The following is a 20,659-nucleotide window of genomic DNA, read 5'->3' as shown; positions in this document are numbered from 1 at the left end:
AGGGCATTTCTGTTAACAACTCGTGCTACAACCGCGAAACCAAGAAAACTCAGGGCGGAGTTGGCTTTGCCTACCCTATTGATGAGACGAACTCGAAGCTGCGTCTCAAATTCGCGTACATTCCGGCCGGACAGTACTGGGTGGTGAGGCTGGCCTAGGACTACAGCTACTCGGTGGTCACTGACCCACATATCGATGGACTTTGGATCCTGTATCGCGAAAAAGTGATGCCTCTCTAGACGTATAATAAGATCTACGAAGACTTGAAAGCAGATGGCTACCCAGTCCACAAACTGTAGAGGTCGCCTCAAGCAGTCGATTGATATTTATGCTTCTGTAATCATTCCTTTTAAATTTTAATATGAGAATAAAATAAAAAAGAAAAATTGTTTAGCTGTATTTACTACTGACGAAAGTAAGAGTTTGTAAATGTTATTAGGCTCAACCGAATTGGTTCTCGGTGAATTATGACTGCGACAGCATATGGGAAATCGAGTCACAGACCTAACCGGAAGGTATTTTCAAATGACTGTCAATAACATATGCATCACTGAAGGCGATTGACCTGGGCCTGATTCTCTTTTTCCTCAAGGATCAGAAGTAGAGCCTTGTACTACGGCAACCCGTTGCTCTGGTAGCTGGTGCCGCAGGTGCCCTTTCTGATCCGGCCCTGGCAGGTGAGTCTTTCCATGCGCCCACAGCACTGGCTGCACACCGCATGGCCGCAGGGCGCCATGCGGGGTATATTCTCCTTGGTGAAGGTGACCTCGCAAGCCGGGCACTGGCTCATACGAAACAGTTCGATGCCAGTTCGGGCGTGATACAATACAGATAAATGATTTTAGCCTTGCTTCATTTGGGATACACAGTGCCCGTCACAGTCCCCTACGTGGATATCGACCAGTACGTGGGCCTGTGGTACGAGCAGGCCAACATCCCCCACCGCTATTAGCAAAACTGCATCAATTCCACTGCCACCTACGCCAGGGAGGGCAAGGGCATTTCTGTTAACAACTCGTGCTACAACCACGCCTCCAAAAAAACACAGACCCTGATCGGCTTCGCCTACCCTTTCGATGAAACGAACTCTAAGCTGCATCTTAAGTTCCCATACCTGCCGGCCGGACAGTACTGGGTGGTGCGCCTGGCCAAGGACTACAGCTATTCCGTGGTCACCGACCCACACGTCGAAGGGCTCTGGATCTTGTATCGCGAAAAAGTGATGCCTCTCGAGACCTATAATAAGATCTACGAAGACTTAAAATCAGATGGCTACCCAGTCCACAAGCTGTAGAGGTCGCCTCAAGCAGTCGATTGACCAATCATTATTTGTACTATCTTCTGTAATCACTCCTTTTAAAAATTAAAAGGCCATTGGACAGCTCATAAATTTTAATGCCTGTATCATTTTCAAATCAAAATTGATTTTCTAGGAAATTTTCGTTTAATAATAAAATGTTTCTTGTCGTGTTCTTGCATTGGGTGCATACATAGAAGGTGACCGTGCCGTTCGTGGACCTGGACAAGTACGGAGGCCTGTGGTACGAACAGGCCAAGATCCCCCACTTCTACGACAAGAACTGTATCAATACCAAGGCTACCTATGCCAAACAGGGCAAGGGTATCGCCGTCAACAACACCTGCTACAACCACGTCAGCCAGAAAACCGAAACTATCGAGGGCTACGCTTACCCCCTCGACGAGACCAACGCCAAACTGCACCTGAAGTTCCCGTACATGCCGGCCGGGCAGTACTGGGTGGTGATGCTGGCGGAGAACTACAGCTACGCAGTGGCCACCAACCCCGGGCTGGACAGCATCTGGGTCCTCAGCCGCAGCCAGACCATGGACCTCGACACTTATAACCAAATTTACTAAAATTTAAAGGCAGAGGGCTACCCCGTCCACCAACTGGAGCGGACCCAGCAGGACATCGAATGATTATCACTCACGCTCCTCGCTTGACAGTTCTTTTCCCGTCGTCCGGGAAGTTCTGATGGATGTTCTTCGAACATTAGAGGGCCGGCTTTTCTGGCAGGAGGTCTTCTCCGATCCTTAGGGCGGCTAGAGCTTGAGCGTCTTCGGGGGCCGGCCTTAATCTGGCCAGCCTGCTGGCCTGCTTGCGCTGGCTGAGCAGGCCCTCGATTTCAGCGAGTTCATGGACAAATTCCTACTGAGAGATGAAGTTCAGGTCGGTCTTGGGAGGAGGAGGCCGCATGAGGACCCGATATGACATTTGGTTATGAGGGAAGAAGGCTAGCCAGAGAGCTAGCCATGAACATTTACATTCATGGATAGAAGTGTATCTCTTCCAAGAATAAGACCTGCTCGCGGCCTCAAGTTCAGTGAGCTGGAGCGCCCTTCGCTGGAGAATTCGACCCTCACGGATGAGATGAGTGGGTTTCCAGACCCGGTTGCGCTGAACCGCTTTTCCAGCAAGCTCAGCAAGGACAAGATCGTCTCCTTCAGGCGCGGAAAGGGGATCGCCAAGCACTCGCGGTTCAAAGAAAGAGTCGAGGTCCGAGAGCTGGGGTTGTGGCTCGAGAAAAAGATGAAGGAGCTGCGAGAAAACTAGGAGCTCAGCCATGAAGAAATGATTGAACTCAGGCAGCTCATCCTCAGCCAGGGCCTCGGCGAGCTCATCAAGGGCTCCAAGGCCGTGCTCTCCGAACGGGGAGAACTGCTGGAGGCAGTGATGGTATCGATCCTGTAGGTCACCAACGCGATCCTGGCAGTCAGCACGAGTTCCCAGCGCAAGATCGAAAGGGACTCGCAGCAAGAGATCAACCACCTGCACCACGAGTACCAGGAGTACATCGAAAAGCAGAAGAAGCTTTTTGAAAAACGGATCGAAGGACTGGCGAATGTCGAGGCGCTGAATCTCAAGCTAATTCTAAGGAACCGCACGCTGGCGCACTCTCTCACAGCCACCGAGAAGGCCAGAATCAGGCTGGAGGATGAGGTGCAGATGCTGAACGAAACGATGCTAAGCATCACCGAAGAGAACCTGTACCTCTGTCTGGAGCAGCGCAAGGATGTCAACTGGATGCGCCTGCGCTACAAGCAACTCAAGTAGCAGAGCAGCAGGAGGAAGACCTCCCGGAACTTCCTGCGAGCCAGCATCAAGCACAGGGTGGAGGACGACATGAAATGGGTGGTCAAGGAGATATGGCGGAAGCACCTCAACAACGAAAGCATTGAGATCAGCTCAGAGTTCATTGCCGATCTCAGCAACGACCAGATTGTCCCTGATGCAGCGGTCATTTCAGACTCGCTTTTCGGCAGTCTGGGCTTCAGCACCAGGGGAACGATGACTGATCCATCCTCCTCCGAGGTCGCGGTTGAGGCCATCCCCGACACAAACGACCAGCCCTGCGACAGCATTGTCACCAGCGACTACTACCAGAACCTTCTCGTCAGGGCGAGGATGACACAAACTGCCCACGGCGCACTAATCGGTGTCTAGACTCAGACCGACGGACAATACTTCGATCCGTCTGAAGAGGCAAGACAGTCAGACCAACAGGACGGCGTACTGAACTAAGCAAAGTTGTAGGACTCGCTTGCAGGACCCTTCATTACCTCGGAGGATGCTGGAAAGGAGAAGTCGATCGGGAATGAAGGCGTGCAGTCAAAGCAGGCTATATCTCACAGCCGGCTTTCTCAGGGCTTGTAGGAAGACACCGAGCAGGGTTAGAACGAGGTTCAAGAGTCTCAGAGATAGGACAGCTCAGTCAAAATTCCTCTCGAAAAAAGCCAGGATGGTCAGGAAGATTTTGACGAAATGTCGGACATGCGGAATTCGGGCCAGGCTAAGACACTAGGCAGTTAGTCCGTGGGAGGAGCCGGCTGGAGCAAATAAATGATCGGTAGTAAAACCCATAGTAACGTGGCTCCTCGTCAAAAAGCGGACTCCAGCAGAAGGGCGAATAAGAGTAGCCGGCTGGGCTTTGAGAAGGATGAGACAGACCCTCATATCAGTTCCAACCCCTCTTCGAAGAAGCTTATTTTCAGCACGAAGAAAGGGCTGAAAGAATCTAAAGGCAGGTTACCGGGGTCGGATGTTCAGCAGGTTGACAAGCACAACCCGAAGTCTGAAAAGGCCAGCAACTTCGAGCCTAAAACATTGCGGTAAATCGAGGATGCAGCAAGTGAAGAGCCTGACCTCCCGCCTGAGACTCACATCTGGCTGAGAGAAGAGCCGGTGCCAGTCGTGCCTGACGTCATCGAGGAAGAGGCTGAGCCCAGCAAGGCGAGCGATATCCTTTCCGAGAATTTTGCTTTGGAGGAGTCCAGTTCGGACGAGCTTGAAGTTCAAGAGTTGTAACCAGGCTTGATCTATGACAGCTACAAGGCGACACAGGCGCCTGACCTTGCCAGTCCCGGGGAGAAGGAAGGCTTTGAGCGGAGCGTGCTCAGACGCAGGTCGATCAAGCACAAGACCAGGAAAGCAGAACAAGCAGAAAACAGGGAACTGAAAATGGGCCCGCGGGAGAAAGTGGGGCTGGTGGAGCAGCGGGTGGCCTTCCACAGCAAGGAGCTGAACAAGGACGCCAAGCAGGTAGCCAACAGCAACGCCAAGGAGGTCGAGTCCCTGCTCAAGGGGCAGGAGCTCATCCAGAACCACAAGCCGAGCCTGAAGGTCATGGAGCTGATCGGGAAGAACGAGGGCAGCTGGAAGAAGGCGATGATGGTGGTGCTGAAGCAGCTGCGGGACACGATCGTGGACGTGGCCAAGAACTGGCGGAAGGAGGGCATCGACCGGGAAAAGACTCTGGCCCCGCTGAGCATGCTGGTCTATGAAAAGTTCACCGAGAAGTACGGACTCAAGACGGTCGCCGACAAGAACATGGAGAAGCTGGTCAACTATATCTTCGCCACCCAGCACCGCCTTCGCGAGAGTGAGCTCTTCGGCAGGATGATGGGCTGCCACCCTGCTGCCACCAACGAGGATCTTTTCATCTACCTGCGCCTGCTGCTCGTGCTCGACCATACTCGTCAGGTCTGGGGTACCAAGGAGGTTAGCCTCGCCAACTGCGTGGTCCGCCAGGCCACCTTCCGTGAACTGACCATGGGGCAGTTCGACGCCCTCTTTTCCTATGAAGAAATCGTCGAGCTCGAGGCCCTGATCTTCGCAGGCAAGGAGAAGGTCGATCTCGATTCTGTGGCTCTGGCGCTTATGCAGCGCATGAGTGAGAAATTGACTGCCCTGTAGCCCTTGGTGGTAAAAATACCAGACAAGCTGATCTTGAGTACCACTTTCCTCGAATACCTGACCCTGCTGCACCTGCCGATCGAGATGGAGCGGGTCTACTATCGACAATTCCTGGCCTTCTGCGACGCCAAGGATAGGCTGGCCCACAGCATGAGTCAGCCCCGCTATCTCAGCTACTGCCTCAGATACAAGTTCCTTTCCGAGGAACAGCTGATCGCCCGACTGAAGGCGAGGGTCACCCTCGAACAGCCATGGAGTGAGGCCGAGCTGCGCAAAAACAGTTGCGAGAAGCTGGTGCTCGATAAGCTGAAGGGCGGCAACGAGGCCTTGTGGCTGTGGGTGGGAACGGTGGAGGTGCTGGAGCGGAGGATCAACCCAGAGGTCTGCGAGTACCTGGGCTAGCTGTACGAGCTCGGCAAGGCTATCCGCCATTGCCTGGAGCCGGAAGACGGGTGACATTATTTATATGATTGGCGAAAAGTCACCTTTCAAGGAGGCCTCACTGAACCTCTACCTCGAGAACCTCAGGGACAGGAGTTCGGGCATCGAAAGGGTGCTGGAGCAGTTTTACGAAAACATCACAGAAAAGTACAAGACCTACACCGTCCTCAAGGCCAGGATCTTTCGGGCGGACATCAAGCCCTACCTGGAGGCTTTCAACTTCGCTATCGAGGAGATCATCGCGGACACTCGCTACCTGCAGCTCGATAACTTTTCGAGCAGAATAGGGGCGATCAGCTCAAGCTTGAGGTTCTTGCTGGACCACGCCACCACCATGTGGGAGAAGCTGGAGGAGCGGGTCGCAAAGCTGGAGGCCCTGGGCAGGATGGTCGAACGCACCAACGCTGAGCAGGTCGAGAACCTCATGAGCTACAAGCGAGTCAACTACAAGTATCTGCTCGAACATCAGGACAGCAAGACTCAGAACGCAGAGTTTTTCCGGGAGCGAGAGATTGACATCTTCCACAACCGGCAGGAGGAGCAAGTGCTGACCCGGCTCTACAACGAGTTCGAGGACGAGCACAAGATCTACAAGGTCTTGCTGGATGTAACTTTTCTTACAGAAAGCCATCAAGGAAAAGCCCCTGCTCAACGCCATCGCCAAGCACCCCACCTACGAGGTCCTCGAGAGTGTGCTCGATCGGCTCTCTGGGTACAAAATCGTAATGCCCGGGCTCAGCCACGGCGACGAGAGCATGCGCGTCATGCTGCGCGAGGCGAACTTCGACAGCCAGCTCAACTAGGTCATGGGCACCCTTTCGACCAGCCTGCACAAGCTGGTGCCCGAGATCGGACGTTCCCTTATGGAGCGTGAGTTCGCCAATATTCTCAGTCGTTACAAAGACAGCCTGGTCAGTCGCTAGACCCAGACCCTCAAAAATAACTTGGTGCATGAAATTACAAAGGTGAAGGACCAACTCGAGAGCAGCAAGCAGATGGAAAAAAGCTTGAGCAGACTGCTCGACCGTACCAAAGAAAAACTCAGCGACACCGAGAAGGCGCTGCGGACCAAGACCGAAAGCCTCAGGAAGAACAAGCACCAGCTAGCCACAGAATAATCCAAAATCGCCAGACTGTAAAAATAGGTTGACGCAAAGGGTCAACTACTATAAAAGCTGACCCATGAGAACGAGGTCAAGGAGAACCAGATCTATGACCTTAGGGCCAACTTGTACACGCTCAAGAACAGGCTCGCTCGGAGCAGTCCTCAGGAGGCGGCCAGCCTTGTCGAGAAGGAGAGCTTTGGGGTGCAGGTCCGGATCACTGTGCCGAGCAGCCACACGCCCGTGCAAACTGACTCCAAGTTCATGGATGAGTTTGGGTACCTCAAGAAGCGCTTGCAGAAACTTGAGCAATAGCGAAAAGGGGAAAATCATGGCAGCAGTATAATAAGCATCGACAAGTCACTGGAGAGGTAACAGCTGCCGAGCAGCAGCCAGCTCAAGCACCAGTCCTCCCACTACTAGGGTGAGGACTCTCATCAAAAGGTTGTTCGAAGCTAGGCCATCATCGAGAACAAGCCAGCTGATTCTGAGAGGGATATAGTCACCGTTCAAGTGCCCAAAAAATCAATCACTGTCCATTTCTAGAAGCTGGATTATCAAAAGGCCAAGCTAATTGCCAGCGAGGCCGGTCTGTCAGAAGTAAAGTCGAGCCGCAAGAAGAACGTGAAGTTCGAGGATGGTGGCAGTGTGACAAGCCGCGGGCAGGTTAAGGTCGACCTCGCATCCTCCGGAAAGTAATAATCCATGCCACACGAAAAAGCTGCCAGCTATATTAAATCAACAGACCCCGCGCCCAAAGAAGATCCTTCATAGACAGTATAGGGACAGCTGGTGAGTGTGAAGCCAAGTTAGCGCAGGAGTTAGGCTAGCCAGTAAGTATAGGAGCAAACATCCAAGCTCGTCGAGAGGCATGTCAAGTTCGACGAGCTGTGCCGCGAGGATGAGCATTCTCAGATAAAGACCATTAACGATCTTAACTAGGACCTACTGAAGAACATAAACATTTTCGTTAAAAAGGAGATCAAGAAAGAGGAGAAGATCCCGAAGGTCGCCGACTAGCCCAGACAGCCATCTGCCGTCCCGAAGAAGGCCGCAAGCGAGAGGCTGAGCAAGGGGCTCTACAACTTGCTGAACGACATCCGTGAGCGGGGAGATTAGCTGGAAAAGAGCGGGAAATTGCGGCTGATCCGCAAAATCGTGGACAGCCTGCATTCTAAGGAAGAGCCCTAGATATCTGAAATTAAGGAGCTGGCTCGCGAATACGAAACCACACTTCGATAATCGACCATCAAGAAAAGGCTGCGGGCCAATTTGCATTCTTCTTCGACGCGAACCCCCGTCCAGCTGGTAAGCCAGCCCTCCTCTCTGGAAAGCCTTAGCAAGCCAGCCACCGACCGGCCTGCCTCCATCGATATCAAAGTCCCGCCTTTGCGTCTAGGCAGCCCGCAGTCTAAGGATAAAGCAGCCGGCCTCGAACTGGCCCAGATGTGGACCAAGCCCGCCCGGATGCTGGTCCCATCGAAGAAGGTCAGGTCTGCAGTCCGGGCCAAGGAAATGTTCGGGTTCTCAGATCTCGATATCTTCGGAGGCGGAGAAAAGGCCTACGAGTACCAGCGGCGTAAAGTTTAGTTCAAGTAGCCGAAAACGGGGCTGGTGGAGGAGTGGAGCAGGGCCTTGGCTGACCACCTGGACTTGACGGACAAGGTCAGCATGAGCAAGGCAGTTGCAATCAGGCAGTTCATCCAGCTGCCATACGAGGTGGCGGTCCACAACACGATCCGCTGCGACACCAACATCTCTGCAGACCAGCTGGATTACTTCGTCCAGTTCACCGCCCAGTTCCACAAGAGCGGATCCCTGGACCTCTTTTTCAACAAGATCGGTTTGAAGATGGCTGCCGCCGGCTGCAGACTTGAGTTGTGAGGTGATAACAATCCTGCATGATCAACCTTGTGTCACGGGCAGGCAGTGTCCCTGAAAATGTTAAAAGATGACTTTTTGGCCTCCCTTTGTATATGTTTTGGTCGTCATCCTCGAAAATCTTCAGAAACGCCTGGGCCACTTTCTTTCAGGATGCCATTTAATCAGGAGCTCCTCTTTATCATTTTCTTTACCTTCTATCTCCTGCAGTAAGGCAGCTCTTTTCCTTTACCGAAACTCGTTCAGTTATTAGACTCGATCCGGAGCATTCTTTAATCCTGGTGTTTTAGAGTGATACCGGATCAGCAATGACGCTGATCACCACAAGTTCCACTTAAAGTTGATTGATATGGCACGGTCACTTGCTGAGGGAGACTGACCTGTCCACTCTCGCCTGCATTTCAATCTCGTATTCTTTGATCCTTGTCTACAGCGAGGGGTCTTGGCTCAATGCTTCAACCCAGTGAGCCTCGAACATCTGCGCGGCGCTGACCTCTGCACTGCCGAAGCCCTTTTCCTCCAGCATCTGCTCGTGCTCCCGGTATAGATCGAACCCATTCAAAAAGTTCGACTCAATGACGTACGACTGGATGACCCCCCGGACCTGCTTCTTCTTAAGCTCCAACAGCTAAGCATGGCTGCGGCGGGGCTCGTCGGCCAGCACATACGGTTTCACGAATCCTCTACAGGCATGCCTTTCGTCCTCCAGGATGTCGTTTTGTAGCCTATCGATAATTTGAGATGACTGTTCTCTGCAAAGTCTGACTAGATCCTCTGAGGAGAGCTTGAGTGGGCCGAGGATGCTGTCCATCGCGCCTTGCTGGAGCCGGCGGATAGCCTGCTCTTCCTGGCCGAACTTGTTGCACCGGACTGCTCCAGCCACCATCGTGTTCACCAGGTAGCTCTTGCGTTTGATCTCCTGTAGGACGGTCACCAGTTCTTCCTGGGTCAGGGAGTGTCTCCTGCAGTGACAGCAGGTCACCACTGCAGCCACCAACACCCCTGCTGCGACTGCGATTGGAACTGGCTTCATTTTAATTACCTCAAATTACCCGCTGCAAAATTCCTTTCGTAGACCACCGAGTCGTACATCTGCCGGGAGCACATCATCCGCTTGATCTTCTGCCGCAGCTGGTTCTCCTCGTGCCGATTGAAATTGCGTTAGGAAACTAGCTCGTTGTGTGCCTGTCTGCGGAGGGCCTGAGGCGGCTGGGCCTTGCTGCTGCGGATCTGGTGGAGCAGCTATTTGCGGACCTAGCTGAGCTCGTTCAGTTCTGCGTGTATAACGCTAAGCCGTTTTGGAGGCAGGACCTGGGGCTGCAGCTTGGGCAGGCTGGACATACTGAGAGCACTGCCCAGCTTAAAAGCCTGATACCTCTCCTCATACCGGCGGTATCGCTGCAGCCGCTGGACCTTGCTCTCGAGTCGATATTCCTTCTTAATCATTTTAATATCATTTCGTGAACTGTGTGCTTCAAGAAATATTTAATGGGGGTGAATTTGTATCGTGGGGTGAGGTAGGCTTGAGGGATCTTTGGAGGGAGGGTGAGGGGGAGTTTGGGGGAGAAGGTTCGACAGTCAGTATGTCCGAGTGGTTAAGGAGGCAGACTCGAAATCTGCTGGGTTTACCCGCGCAGGTTCAAATCCTGCTGCTGACGTTTTTTTCACTGTCTTCCCAGCCGACCCCCCCTACCTCTCCAACCCTCCGCTAGCCTTTCAAGCCTGGTCCAACCCCTAAGATGACCCATATTATTTTTAAAAATAAAATAAATTCACAAAATTACTCGTCACACTAATTATCACAGCACGGACGGCATAATTAGAAAGTATATATGGAGGCGAACGGGTACAAGGTGATCAAGAGCCTGGGGGAGGGGGCTTTTGGGTCGGTGGTGATGGTGGAGAAGGAGGGGCAGCGGTTTGCTGCCAAGGTGACTGCCAAGTCCCTCTATGAGGAAAACCCTCACCTCCAGCGATACGTCGAGGGGGAGATCGATCTCCATCGCTCCATCACCAGCCCCTTCATTGTCAAGTTCATCGAGTCTTTCTAGACGGAGGACAAGTACGAGATGATCTTGGAGCTGTGCGAGTGCTCGCTGCGGGACATCCTACTCCAGCAAAAGAGGCCTTTGGACCTGCAGGAGGGGCTTAAGGTCATCTGCGATGTGATGCGTGGACTGTTCGATGTCCATGAAAAAGACTACCTGCACAGAGACATCAAACTGGATAACGTGCTGCTCGCAACGAACCGGCTGTACAAGCTGGCCGACTTCGGACTGGCCCGCAGCGGAAAGGGGCTGTCCTACCTCGGCACCGTGGACTACATGGCCCCCGAAATCGTGGGCGGCTAGATGTACGATAACAAGGTGGACCTGTGGGCGGTGGCGGTGATGTTGTTCCTGATGGTGTTCGGGACCAAGCCCTTCGACAAGGCCACCGACAAGAAAAAGAAATGCTGTCCTCGGTTCAGCTTCAAGTACTACAGGGACCTGGACAGCCCCCTGCTCGACAACGACAGCCTCGAGGAGTTCTTCGCGAAGGTGTTCGTGTTCGACAAGGAGAAGCGCCTGGGCTTTTACGAGGTGATCCAGCTGCCCCTGTTCAAAGGGCAGTTCAATTAATTCGAGAGGATCCGGGTGAAGGCGATCTACCGGGACCGCACCCAGGGCACTTTCATCGGCGTGGGGATGTACGACCGACAGCCCCCCATGCTCAGCTTCAAGATCGAGAAGATCCAGTTCCTGGTGGCCAACCTGGACCACATCAACAACGCCTCCACGCTCATCCTGGCGCCCGAGTCAAGGCAGGCCTTCATGCTGGAGGCCTCTAAAATCATTGTCTATTTCTGCCAGGAGTACGAGGCAAAGTACGGCCGAATCCGCACTCTGCACGAGCTGGCCCTGCGCTACTACGAGGCCGCCGCGGAAGGCATGGAGACCCTCGTCCACCCATCGTGGCCCGACTACCGGCCCCGGCTCCTGGCCCGCATCGAGGAAAAAAACCGCAGCAGAATTAAGCCTTTCATGATCGGAGACATCAAGTAGGATTACAAGCTGGTGATGAAGAACGTCTTTCTGGAGGTGCAGGACCGCAGCCGGACCCTGCGCTCCTCCGCAGAGGTGGAGCAGTACCACCGGCTGATCACCCGCGTCTACCTGTTCCACACCATCGAGTTCATCTTCCGTTAGGAAGTGATCCAAGAGGTTTTTAAGGGGATTTCTGGGGAGTTCAACTTCTACGCGCTGGGCAAGTGGCTGGACTCGGCCAAGGACGAAGAGCTCAAGGCCATGATCATGCGCGGCAGGGCCGTCAACAAGAAGCTTGAGCAAGGATGATCTCACGATTGCTCATGGTCCCGCTGCTGTCGAGTCAGTTCCTATGCAAACAGTTCGTGGACTAGGTCCGTGGGATGGTTGAACTACCCGAACTGCTCTAGCTTCAGTAGTCTGCGGTTGACCTCCCTGACATCAGGAGCCTTCTGAAGTCTGGTAAGGTAGTCCGTCAGATGTCTGAGTTCGTAGTCATTGGACCCCTCGTAGTAGGGGATGATGGGGATTCCGTTGTCCTGCTGGAAATAGTAAGAGTAGACAGCGTTGTCCACAAGCACGGTGTGGGCCAGGTCCCGGCCCAGTATCCGCAGGTCCTTGATGTAGAACCCCTCGGGAGCGTAGTAGCAGTGTTCCCGGTACAGTCGGTGTTGGAAAATAGGCCGTCCTCCCTCAAGGCTGTCGAGGATCCGACTGGCGTAGCAACTGTGGCCAGCGGTGAAGGCTATCAATTCGCACTGACCCTGCAGTTACCGCAGCACTTCCTTACAGAACGGTCGCACATTCACGCCTGCCTCGACTTGCTCACCGGTCGGCAAAGTGATCGGCACCAGAACATCGTGCGGCTCTTCGGCAGTGTTATTGCAATGGACCAGAGTTTCGTCCAGGTCGAAGACCACAGTAAGCTTGCCTTTGTAGCGTGGCGACTGGGGGCAGACCAGCTTGCTTTTGACCCGGACCTAGTCGATTTCTTCATCAGACGGTTTTTTTGACTGATTTCAGCATGGCCAGGTACTACAGCGTTTGCCTGGCGTGCTAGCTGGCCAGCCGTAACTTATCCGGCTGGAAGCACACTGCCTTGACCAGTTCCGACACGTAGTAGAGGCTTTCTCGGCGGCCGGCATAAGGGTCCTCTTGCAGCTCGTTGCTGGCCGCGCCCTTTGCCTTAGCCTGGGTCAGGTACTTCTACAGCCGAGTGTCGGATGAGGCCGGCATCATCGTAACTTATTTAGCTTCCTCTTGTTTAACCTGAAGCTTAGCCTTGATCATAGTAATCTTATTTTGCAGGTTTTCTAGCCTCTCTCCGAAAGCTGTGGCCTGCTCCTCCACGGTCGGAGGTGAGTTTTCTGGCGATTACGGTTTTGGTGTAGGACTTTGCAATCCCGTTTCATTGCCTGTCCGTTTGCGCAGCCACGCTACAGGCCCATGACGATAAGACCTGTTCCCTGGAAAACCCTCAAAGGAAGGCGACCGATATAACGGTGGACTTCTGGGCACTAAGCTATAAAAATCCCTCATAATAAAGTGCGGTTTGGATGGATACCAGACTACAGTTGCAGGCTCGCAACCGGGAACTCATCCAGAACTGCGTCAGCAGACTCGAGGGGCAGGCTGTTGATCACTACCCCATCGGCGACTCATACCAGGGGCAGAAGGAAGGCGGACTGCGACATGGGGTGGGCGTCTACCGGTGGATTGACGGGGCTGTTTATTTGGGGGACTGGCGGGCTGGCGTCATGGAGGGGTTTGGGACTTATATCTATCCAGATCAGGAGCGATACTAAGGCGCCTTTTCCCAGGGGCTGAAGCATGGCCCCGGGTGCTATTTTTACCGGGATGGCACCACCTTCGAAGGCACTTATCATTAGGATCTCAAGGAAGGTCAGGGCATCCTGCGGTTTCCCTCTGAAGTCTATGAGGGGATGTTTGCCAAGGGAGTCCGGCATGGCCACGGCTCCTTTTTGTTTCAAAACGGAGATCGCTACGCCGGTTCCTGGGCGGGCGATGAAAGGACAGGCCACGGGGTCATCTAGTACGCCAGCGGGGACCAGTTCGAAGGCACCTTCTAAAACGGCACTGCGACAGGCCCAGGGGTCATCCACTATTCAAGCGGTGCAGTTTTCAGTGGCCATTTCAAGCAGAACCTGAAGGATGGTCCGGGAAGATTGGTGACCAGGGAGTTTGAGCTGGAAGGGCTGTGGACAAACGACAGTCTAACGGAGGGGCGAGTGCAGGGACATACAGGGGGTTTGCTTGTATGGCGGGAGGGGAGGGGGCTGGTAGGCCGGCCGGCCAATGATAGGGTCATTCATGGGTGAGTTGCTCGAAGATGTAGTGCCCCTCGCCGTCAAATTTCAGCAGGTGGTCATGGAATTTGAAGAGCGTTTGCCGGTGCGAGACTGTGAAGAGGGTGATGCCCAGCTACTTTGCCGTGTTGTAGAGGATGGCCTCTACGTCGATCGACACCGCGCTCGTGCACTCGTCCAGGATGGCGAACAGCGGCCGGTGGTAGAACAGCCGGGCCATGGCGATGCGCTGCTTCTCGCCACCAGAGAGCACGTCGTTCCAGTCGTTGCAGACATCGAACCCGCCCTCACGCTCGACGATGTAGCTGAGCTTGACAGAGTCGAGGAGGGCGAGCAGGTCATCGTCCTTGACACGCTTGCGCTGCATCTGCATGAGGTTGTGGGGGTAGATGATCTGGTCCCGGAGGGAGCCGTTGGGGAGGTAGGGCCGCTGAGGGATGTAAAAGAGCTTTTCCATGGAAGGCCGGCGCATCGTGCCATCGGCCAGCGGCCACAACCCCGACAGGATGCGGAACAGTGAGCTCTTGCCGCAGCCGTTGGGCCCAGTGATGATGCAGTTCATGCCGTGACGGATCTTGAAGTTGAGGGTCTCGACGAGCATGTCCCCGTTGGGCGAGACGATGGGCACTCTGTCGAAGGCGATCTCGTTGTCAGTCTCGACGATGCACCCTTTCGACAGCTGGTTCAGGTTGCTGATCTTCTTGTCCTTGGCCGAGGAGCTGCCCACCACCTGCGTGCGGACGAACTTGCCCTCTTCGAGGTCGGTCAGCACCTCGTGCATCTCGTAGACCAGGGTGGTGTAGCCCGCCAGCTGCTGGATCTCCTTGTAGGAGATGACCAACCGCCCGATGGCCTTCGCCAGGTTGATCAGCAGCGAGGAGTTGCGGACGTAGTCGCGCGTGATCTTGCTGGGGTCAGCGCCGATGCTCTTGATGTAGGCGTCCGAGCCGGGGCCGAAGACCGGCAGCCCGACCACGCCGTAGCCGATCATCAGGGCCCCGTACTTGATCAGCACTGAGTCGAAGATGCCCATGAACATCTTTTTGTTGATGATGTTCGAGGAGTGCCGCATCAGGTCGCAGAAGCCGCTGTTGATCCGGTTGCGCTCCCAGTCGTTGCCCCGGAAAAAAGCGATCTCCTCTGCGTGGTTGACCAGGTCCGACTGCGAGGCCCGGTAGGCGCCCTCCAGCCGCTGCTCGATGGCGGTGAGCTTGCCCATAGGGGGCGAGACGAGCCTTAGCAGCAGCCCCGAGACCACGTACCACATGATGGCGATGAAGGGCCCGCCGTACCCGACCAGTTCGGCCAGCTTGCGGGTGAAGAGGATGATGTCGAGCATGGGCTTCGAGAAGTTGCTGTAGATGAGGGAGAGGGAGTTGGCCCATTTCTCGATGTCGGTGGTCATCCGCTGGTCGGGGTTGGGGATTCGCGAGTCCAGCCCCGACAACCGGTAGAAGGTCATCCCGTCCAGGTACCGATCTGAGAAGTACTGCGTTAGCCGCTTGCGGAAGCGGATGGCCAGGCTGCGGTTCAGGTAGTCCAGGTACGAGTTCACGAAGGAGGCCGGCACTGCCACCATGCCCAAGGTCAGGACCTTCTTCAGAAAGCTAGGCAGCTCCCGCTTGATGATGGCCTTGACGATCTGCCCGTTGATGGACGCGATGTATATGCTCAGGAAGGTGCGCAGGATCAGGAACACGGTGAGCATGATGATGTCCAGCACCTCTCCGCACCAAAACTCGGGGATCACGATCCGCACCAGGAACTTGATCCTGCTCCAGAAGACGCTGTCCACGTCGCCCCGGCCCTTCTTCTCGGGCTTCAGCTTCATGCTGATCGAGTGCGGCCGGCGGGTGCGGATCACCACCAGGCTGAGCAGGGTGAGCAGCACCGACCCCGTGACCAGCTGCTTGGAGCGCGAGCCGAACAGCGCCTTGACCAGGCCCTGCATGGCCGGGTGCGCGGGCTGCGACTGCACGGGGGCCATGTTGAAAATATTATTTCAGCAATAAACGTCATCCATTAATCACGGGGGCAGTCCCAGCCCCTGGTTGCGGGCCGCATTCGAGGCCAGCGCCTCCCGGAACCGTCCCTTGCACACCTTTATTATCCGCGTGCCGTTCACGTCCGCCTCGCTCAGGTACTCGGGGCAGTGCTTCAGAGCCATGTCTAGTTCGTGCTCGGACAGGCCCCGCTGCTCCAGCTGCTCTACCACTGTCACCCGGAAGGCATTGTTCACCCTCCGCATGACGAAGAACTCGTGCAGCCGTTCCAGGAAGGCGGCCGAGACAGAGCCAAGGACCAGCTGGGCGTGGGCGTGGTCCTGGTCGCGGGTGCGCTGGCGGCGCTTGATGTACTCGAGGAGGTAGACTTCGAAGTCAGGGAATTCTTATGAAGGCTTGAAGGAAATCATGTCGTACTCGGGCAGGGGATGTTCTTTCTCCTGCGCAGGCTAGGGCGCAGGCGCTGGGGGCTGTTCGTCCTCTGGCCTGGCCGGCAGCTGGTACTCCACTCGCCGCGGGGAGGCCAGCGCAGTTCGGAAGGACACTCTACGTTCAGAGAGCCCGGTCTTGCCGGCCTTCCGGATCAGCAGGTCCAGCTTCTGCAGCTTAGTGTTCTTGGCCCAGCTGACGGCGAACAGCCCCGGCTCCACGCCCACCACCTGCCGGAGCATCGAGAGCGGGAAATCCAGCTTGGCCCGTGACTCGACAGAGGGGCGGATGTCCGAGTAGAAAGAGGGAGCCCGGTCCCTGAAAGTAGTGCGCATGTAGATAGCCGCCTCTAGCTGGGTAAAGAGAGTGTAGAGGTCCTCTTGGAAGGGGCGAAAGTTTGAGCTTGGCCTCGCAGCGGACCAGACAGCCGTAGCGATCCCGCAGCGAGGGCCCCGCCAGGATGCGGTCCAGCTAACTACTCCGTTTCAAATCGGCATGCTAGTGCGCGCTTATTTTTGGCGCTACTTTCTCGGTCGGCAGGTCCTCCTCCCTGGGCCCGTTAGAGAACTGTCCCGTCAAGTTCGAGTGCAGGTGCGGGTTTACCGTGTCCTCGCAGTCCTTGCTGGCCTTCTGCTTGGTCTGGAAGTCCGAGAGCTTGATGGTCTGCTCCTCCTCCAGCTCAAGCCTCCGGACGGGCTTGAGGGCCGCCTTGCCGCCGCTTGCCTGATGCGCTGCCCGGCCGCTCACCTCCTTCATGTTATTCGATATTTTGATGGCTCGATCGATGATCCTTGATAAGTCAATCAAACAGCAGGTTGCGCAGTTATTCGTTGAACCGCACCCGCTCGGCCTGCGGCTCACCTTCCTCCTCGTCCTCCTCGGCCTGCTCGGGGATCGCCTGGTCCTGGCCCTCCCGCTCCGGCAAAGGCCTTTCCGGCTTCCTGCGCCTGGGCTCGGGCCGGACCCCCGCCTTTTTCCTTTCCAGAGCCATATAGTACGACCCTTCCGACTTCTTCTAAGAGTTGGTAGTCAGCTTGCTCTTGAAGTAGCTGGTGTTGGTAGATCGTGCGTCTTGCCTTTCCGGCGAAGGCTATTCCTCCTCCTCCGGCTGAAACTCCTCTCGAGGACGCATTTCAGTACTGCCAGGGAAATACAGCTCCTCTGCGATGCGGTTGGCCTGGATGATCTGCTCGCAGTGCTCGACCTGCTCCGCGAGCTTGGCAAGCCGGTCAGAAAGGGCAGAAATCTCTCCGGCGACGATGTCCTTGGAGGGCTTTTCCTTGGGATCGTGAGCCGGGGCTTTAATAGCCAGCCGGTGTAGAGTGGCATCAAGGAGCATTTTGTTTGACTTGTGCAGATCCCGAATATCGCTTTGTAGTTCAAGCTCCGAATCGCAGAGCTCAGCCAGTTCTTGGTCCAGGGCCTCGAGCTTTTCCCGGCGGGCCGCCAGCTTCGAGTTGCGGGGCAGTTTTGACTCCTTGCTGGCTGGGCGGTCCTTAACGCTTTTATCTCGGATGGTGTTTTTCTCGATCCGCTGCTTGAACCTGTCCGGCATACTCTTGATATCGGTGGCAGAGCGGTGGCCCTCTCGGGGGTGGCCCTCTCGGGGGGCGTTTTCTTTCTGACTGGCCTGCCCAACCGCGGGCGGGCGGTCGGGCCTGCGTTCCTCCTTTGGTTCTGCTCTTGATTTTGGCAGTGGCGGCTTGGGCGAGATCGGCTTTTCCTCTGCTGGCGGGGGTTAGCGCTTGGCCCTCGAAAGGTTATATGACTTTTTAGCTGAGGATTGCGGCTTCGGAACGGTCCTGGGTGGGGTAGTGTCACGGACTGCTGCTGGTTGGGGTGGTGGAGCAGGCTTGGCTGGCGGCTCAGACTGGTAGCCAGTCTCTCCTACGTCGACTTGACGGTGGTGCTCCCAATTTTCGTAGATCTGCATGATGGAGTCGTGGTCGAGGTCGTGGTTGCGGGCGGGACGGCGATTGGGCATGATCCTAGGCGGGGCGCGAGGTTCCGACAGCATGGACGAAGGGTTCGAGGTCTCGTCTTCAAAAGAGTCGTCAGGTATTTAGTCAGGGTTGAAATGCATACGAAATAGTTTTAACTGGTCAGGGTTCTTTGCGCCAGCGGCCCCATCCCTTGCCGTCTGGCCCTGTTGGCCGCAGCTATTCGCCGGGTCCACATTCGGGCTTGAAGGCGGGGTCCAGCCGGGCCCGGATCGGTCTGCCGCAGACGGTGGCCCGGTCGAAGTTCTCGACAGTGAGAGTGGCGGATCTAGGGTCCTCGAAGCAGATATGGGCGAGGCCCTGCGAGCGGCCGGAGCGGGGGTGGCGCTGGAGGCGGAGATCAACAATTTCGCCAAACTCCGAAAATGCAACGGCCAGGTCGCCCTCGTTCATGCCGAAGTGGAGGTTCTCGAGACGGACGTAGGGGGATGCGCCGAGCATTATTAATCAGGAGTTCTAGCTTTTGATGACCTCGACTTCCGCTTGAGGTCCTCGACCTGCTTCTTGAGGCGGGAGTTCTCCTCCTTGACCTTCTCGTATTCGAGCTTGAGCTTTTCGACGTCGATGTCGGTGGGACTGCCCAGGTACTTCTTGACGTAGTCGATGGCGTTGTTGGGCTTGGAGGGCTCCTCGTAGAGGCCGACCAGCACACGGGTCAGCTGGTCGATCACGCCCGCCTTCTCCAAGTACTTCCGGAACTCCTCCTTCTTGGAGTCGGTTGTCTGGTAGCTCATTCGATATTATATTAATCTGGTGCTCACTGGATGGCGCACTGCACCCGCGTGCCGTGGCCATGGCCCATCCCCTCCTCCTCCTCCTCGTAGTCCGCCTTCCCTCCTTCGGGGTTCGGGTTTGTCTACTGCTCGTCGAACTCTTCCAGCAGGTGCTGGTCGTCCTCCTTCACGTCTCCGCTCAGCTTGGCCGCCTTGGGACTGGGCAGCACCCCCTTCAGCTGCTGGAACAGGTCGGGGTCTGTCTTCTTGGGGAAGTCGATGTCGAACTCGATGTAGAGGTTGCCCCGGCGACTCATGTCCCTATGCACCGGCATGCCTTGGTTCTGGAGCACCTTGATCTCCTCGTGCTTGATGCACTCGCCAGGAAAGGAGGCCACCTTGAGCTTGTTGCCATCGAGGAAGTCTATCTCCAGGCTGACTCCAAGCAACGCCTCTCGCAGAGAGATGGTCTTCCGCATGAAAAGGTTGCTGCCCTTGACTTTGTAGACCGGGTGTTCTTTGAGCTGTGCCCGCACGTACAAGTCACCCGCCATCACTCCCGGGCCCTCGTCGCTTTCGCCCGTGAACACTATGTCGAAGTTGTGAGGAGTGCCTGGTTCTACTGGCACGTCCAGCTTTTTCTGCTCCTGGAGCACACGCCGACCATTGCACTCCCCGCAGCGGTCACTTTCCTTCATGATACGGCCCTCGCCGCGGCAGTCCTCGCAAGGCTGTTGCGCCTTGGTGTACATACCAGGCCCGAGCATGGCCAGTTTCTAGACTATTCCATGGCCGCGGCAGGTCGAGCAGTTCTTCAGGTTTTTGCCGCCCTTACCGTCACAGGCCCTGCAGTTTCTTTGCCGGGGGTGCGTTATCTTCTTGACGCAGCCATTGAAGACCTCCTCCAGGGTGAGTTCGAGGGGATAAAGCTTGGGCTTAGCCTTAGGAGGGCCGCGCTGGCGCTGCGCCCTACCGGAAAGCAGGTCCATGAGGTCGACTCCGTGGCCGCCGCCCCTGCCCCCCTCGACCCCCTCCTTGCCGAACTGGTCATAGAGTGCCCTTTTTTCAGGATTGCTGAGAATTTCATTGGCCTCCTTGATCTACTTGAACTTCTCGATGTTCCCGTTGGGCCGGTCGGGATGGTACTTCAGCGAGAGGGCCTTATAGGCCTGTCTGATTTCGTCCTGGGAACAGCCCTTGCGCAGCCCCATCACCTCGTAGAGTGAAGTGGTGTCCGCCTCCTCGTTGTCGTCCATGTCTCCGAAGCCTCCGCCAAAGAATCCGGGGAACCCTCTCATGTTGAAATGCTAATTACCAATGGCTAATTTGAACCACCATCACAATCGAAATTGGTGAAAAAAGATCAGAGGGATTGCAGAAGCACCACCCCTCCTTCCTTCAGGCCCACTGCCCATTGCCCGTTCGCACCGACGTCTAGGCAGAAAGCCGTCCCCGGTAGCCGCAGCTCCAGGAACTGCCGATGCTTCTCCAGAGTGGAGAGGACCTTGGCCTCATCCACTC

The 20,659-nt window shown here is 55.7% G+C and overlaps 2 protein-coding genes and 1 non-coding gene across 3 annotated transcripts; 1 reads left to right on the top strand and 2 right to left on the bottom strand.

The window, feature by feature from the left end:
* The first annotated feature begins 10,217 nt into the window (after nucleotides 1-10,217).
* Nucleotides 10,218-10,298, top strand: trnas-cga (transfer RNA serine (anticodon CGA)). Its single transcript has one exon. It is a non-coding gene; the product is annotated as a tRNA-Ser (tRNA).
* Nucleotides 10,299-13,991: 3,693 nt separating this feature from the next.
* LOC127594891 (ATP-binding cassette sub-family D member 3-like) lies at nucleotides 13,992-15,980 on the bottom strand. The gene is given in 1 exon segment (XM_052056645.1): nucleotides 13,992-15,980. A coding segment is annotated over 1 exon segment (1,989 nt).
* A 2,888-nt stretch (nucleotides 15,981-18,868) lies between these two features.
* Nucleotides 18,869-19,159, bottom strand: LOC127594890 (c-Myc-binding protein homolog). The gene has a single exon (XM_052056644.1). The coding sequence runs from the start codon at nucleotides 19,157-19,159 to the stop codon at nucleotides 18,869-18,871; it is 291 nt and encodes a 96-aa protein (XP_051912604.1).
* Between the last annotated feature and the right edge of the window lie 1,500 nt (nucleotides 19,160-20,659).

This window comes from Hippocampus zosterae, unplaced genomic scaffold (genome assembly GCF_025434085.1).
Source record: "Hippocampus zosterae strain Florida unplaced genomic scaffold, ASM2543408v3 HiC_scaffold_299, whole genome shotgun sequence".
Classification (NCBI taxonomy): domain Eukaryota; kingdom Metazoa; phylum Chordata; class Actinopteri; order Syngnathiformes; family Syngnathidae; genus Hippocampus; species Hippocampus zosterae.
The sequence above is the reverse complement of the archived record's forward strand: the minus strand, read 5'-3'. Positions and strand labels throughout refer to the sequence as shown.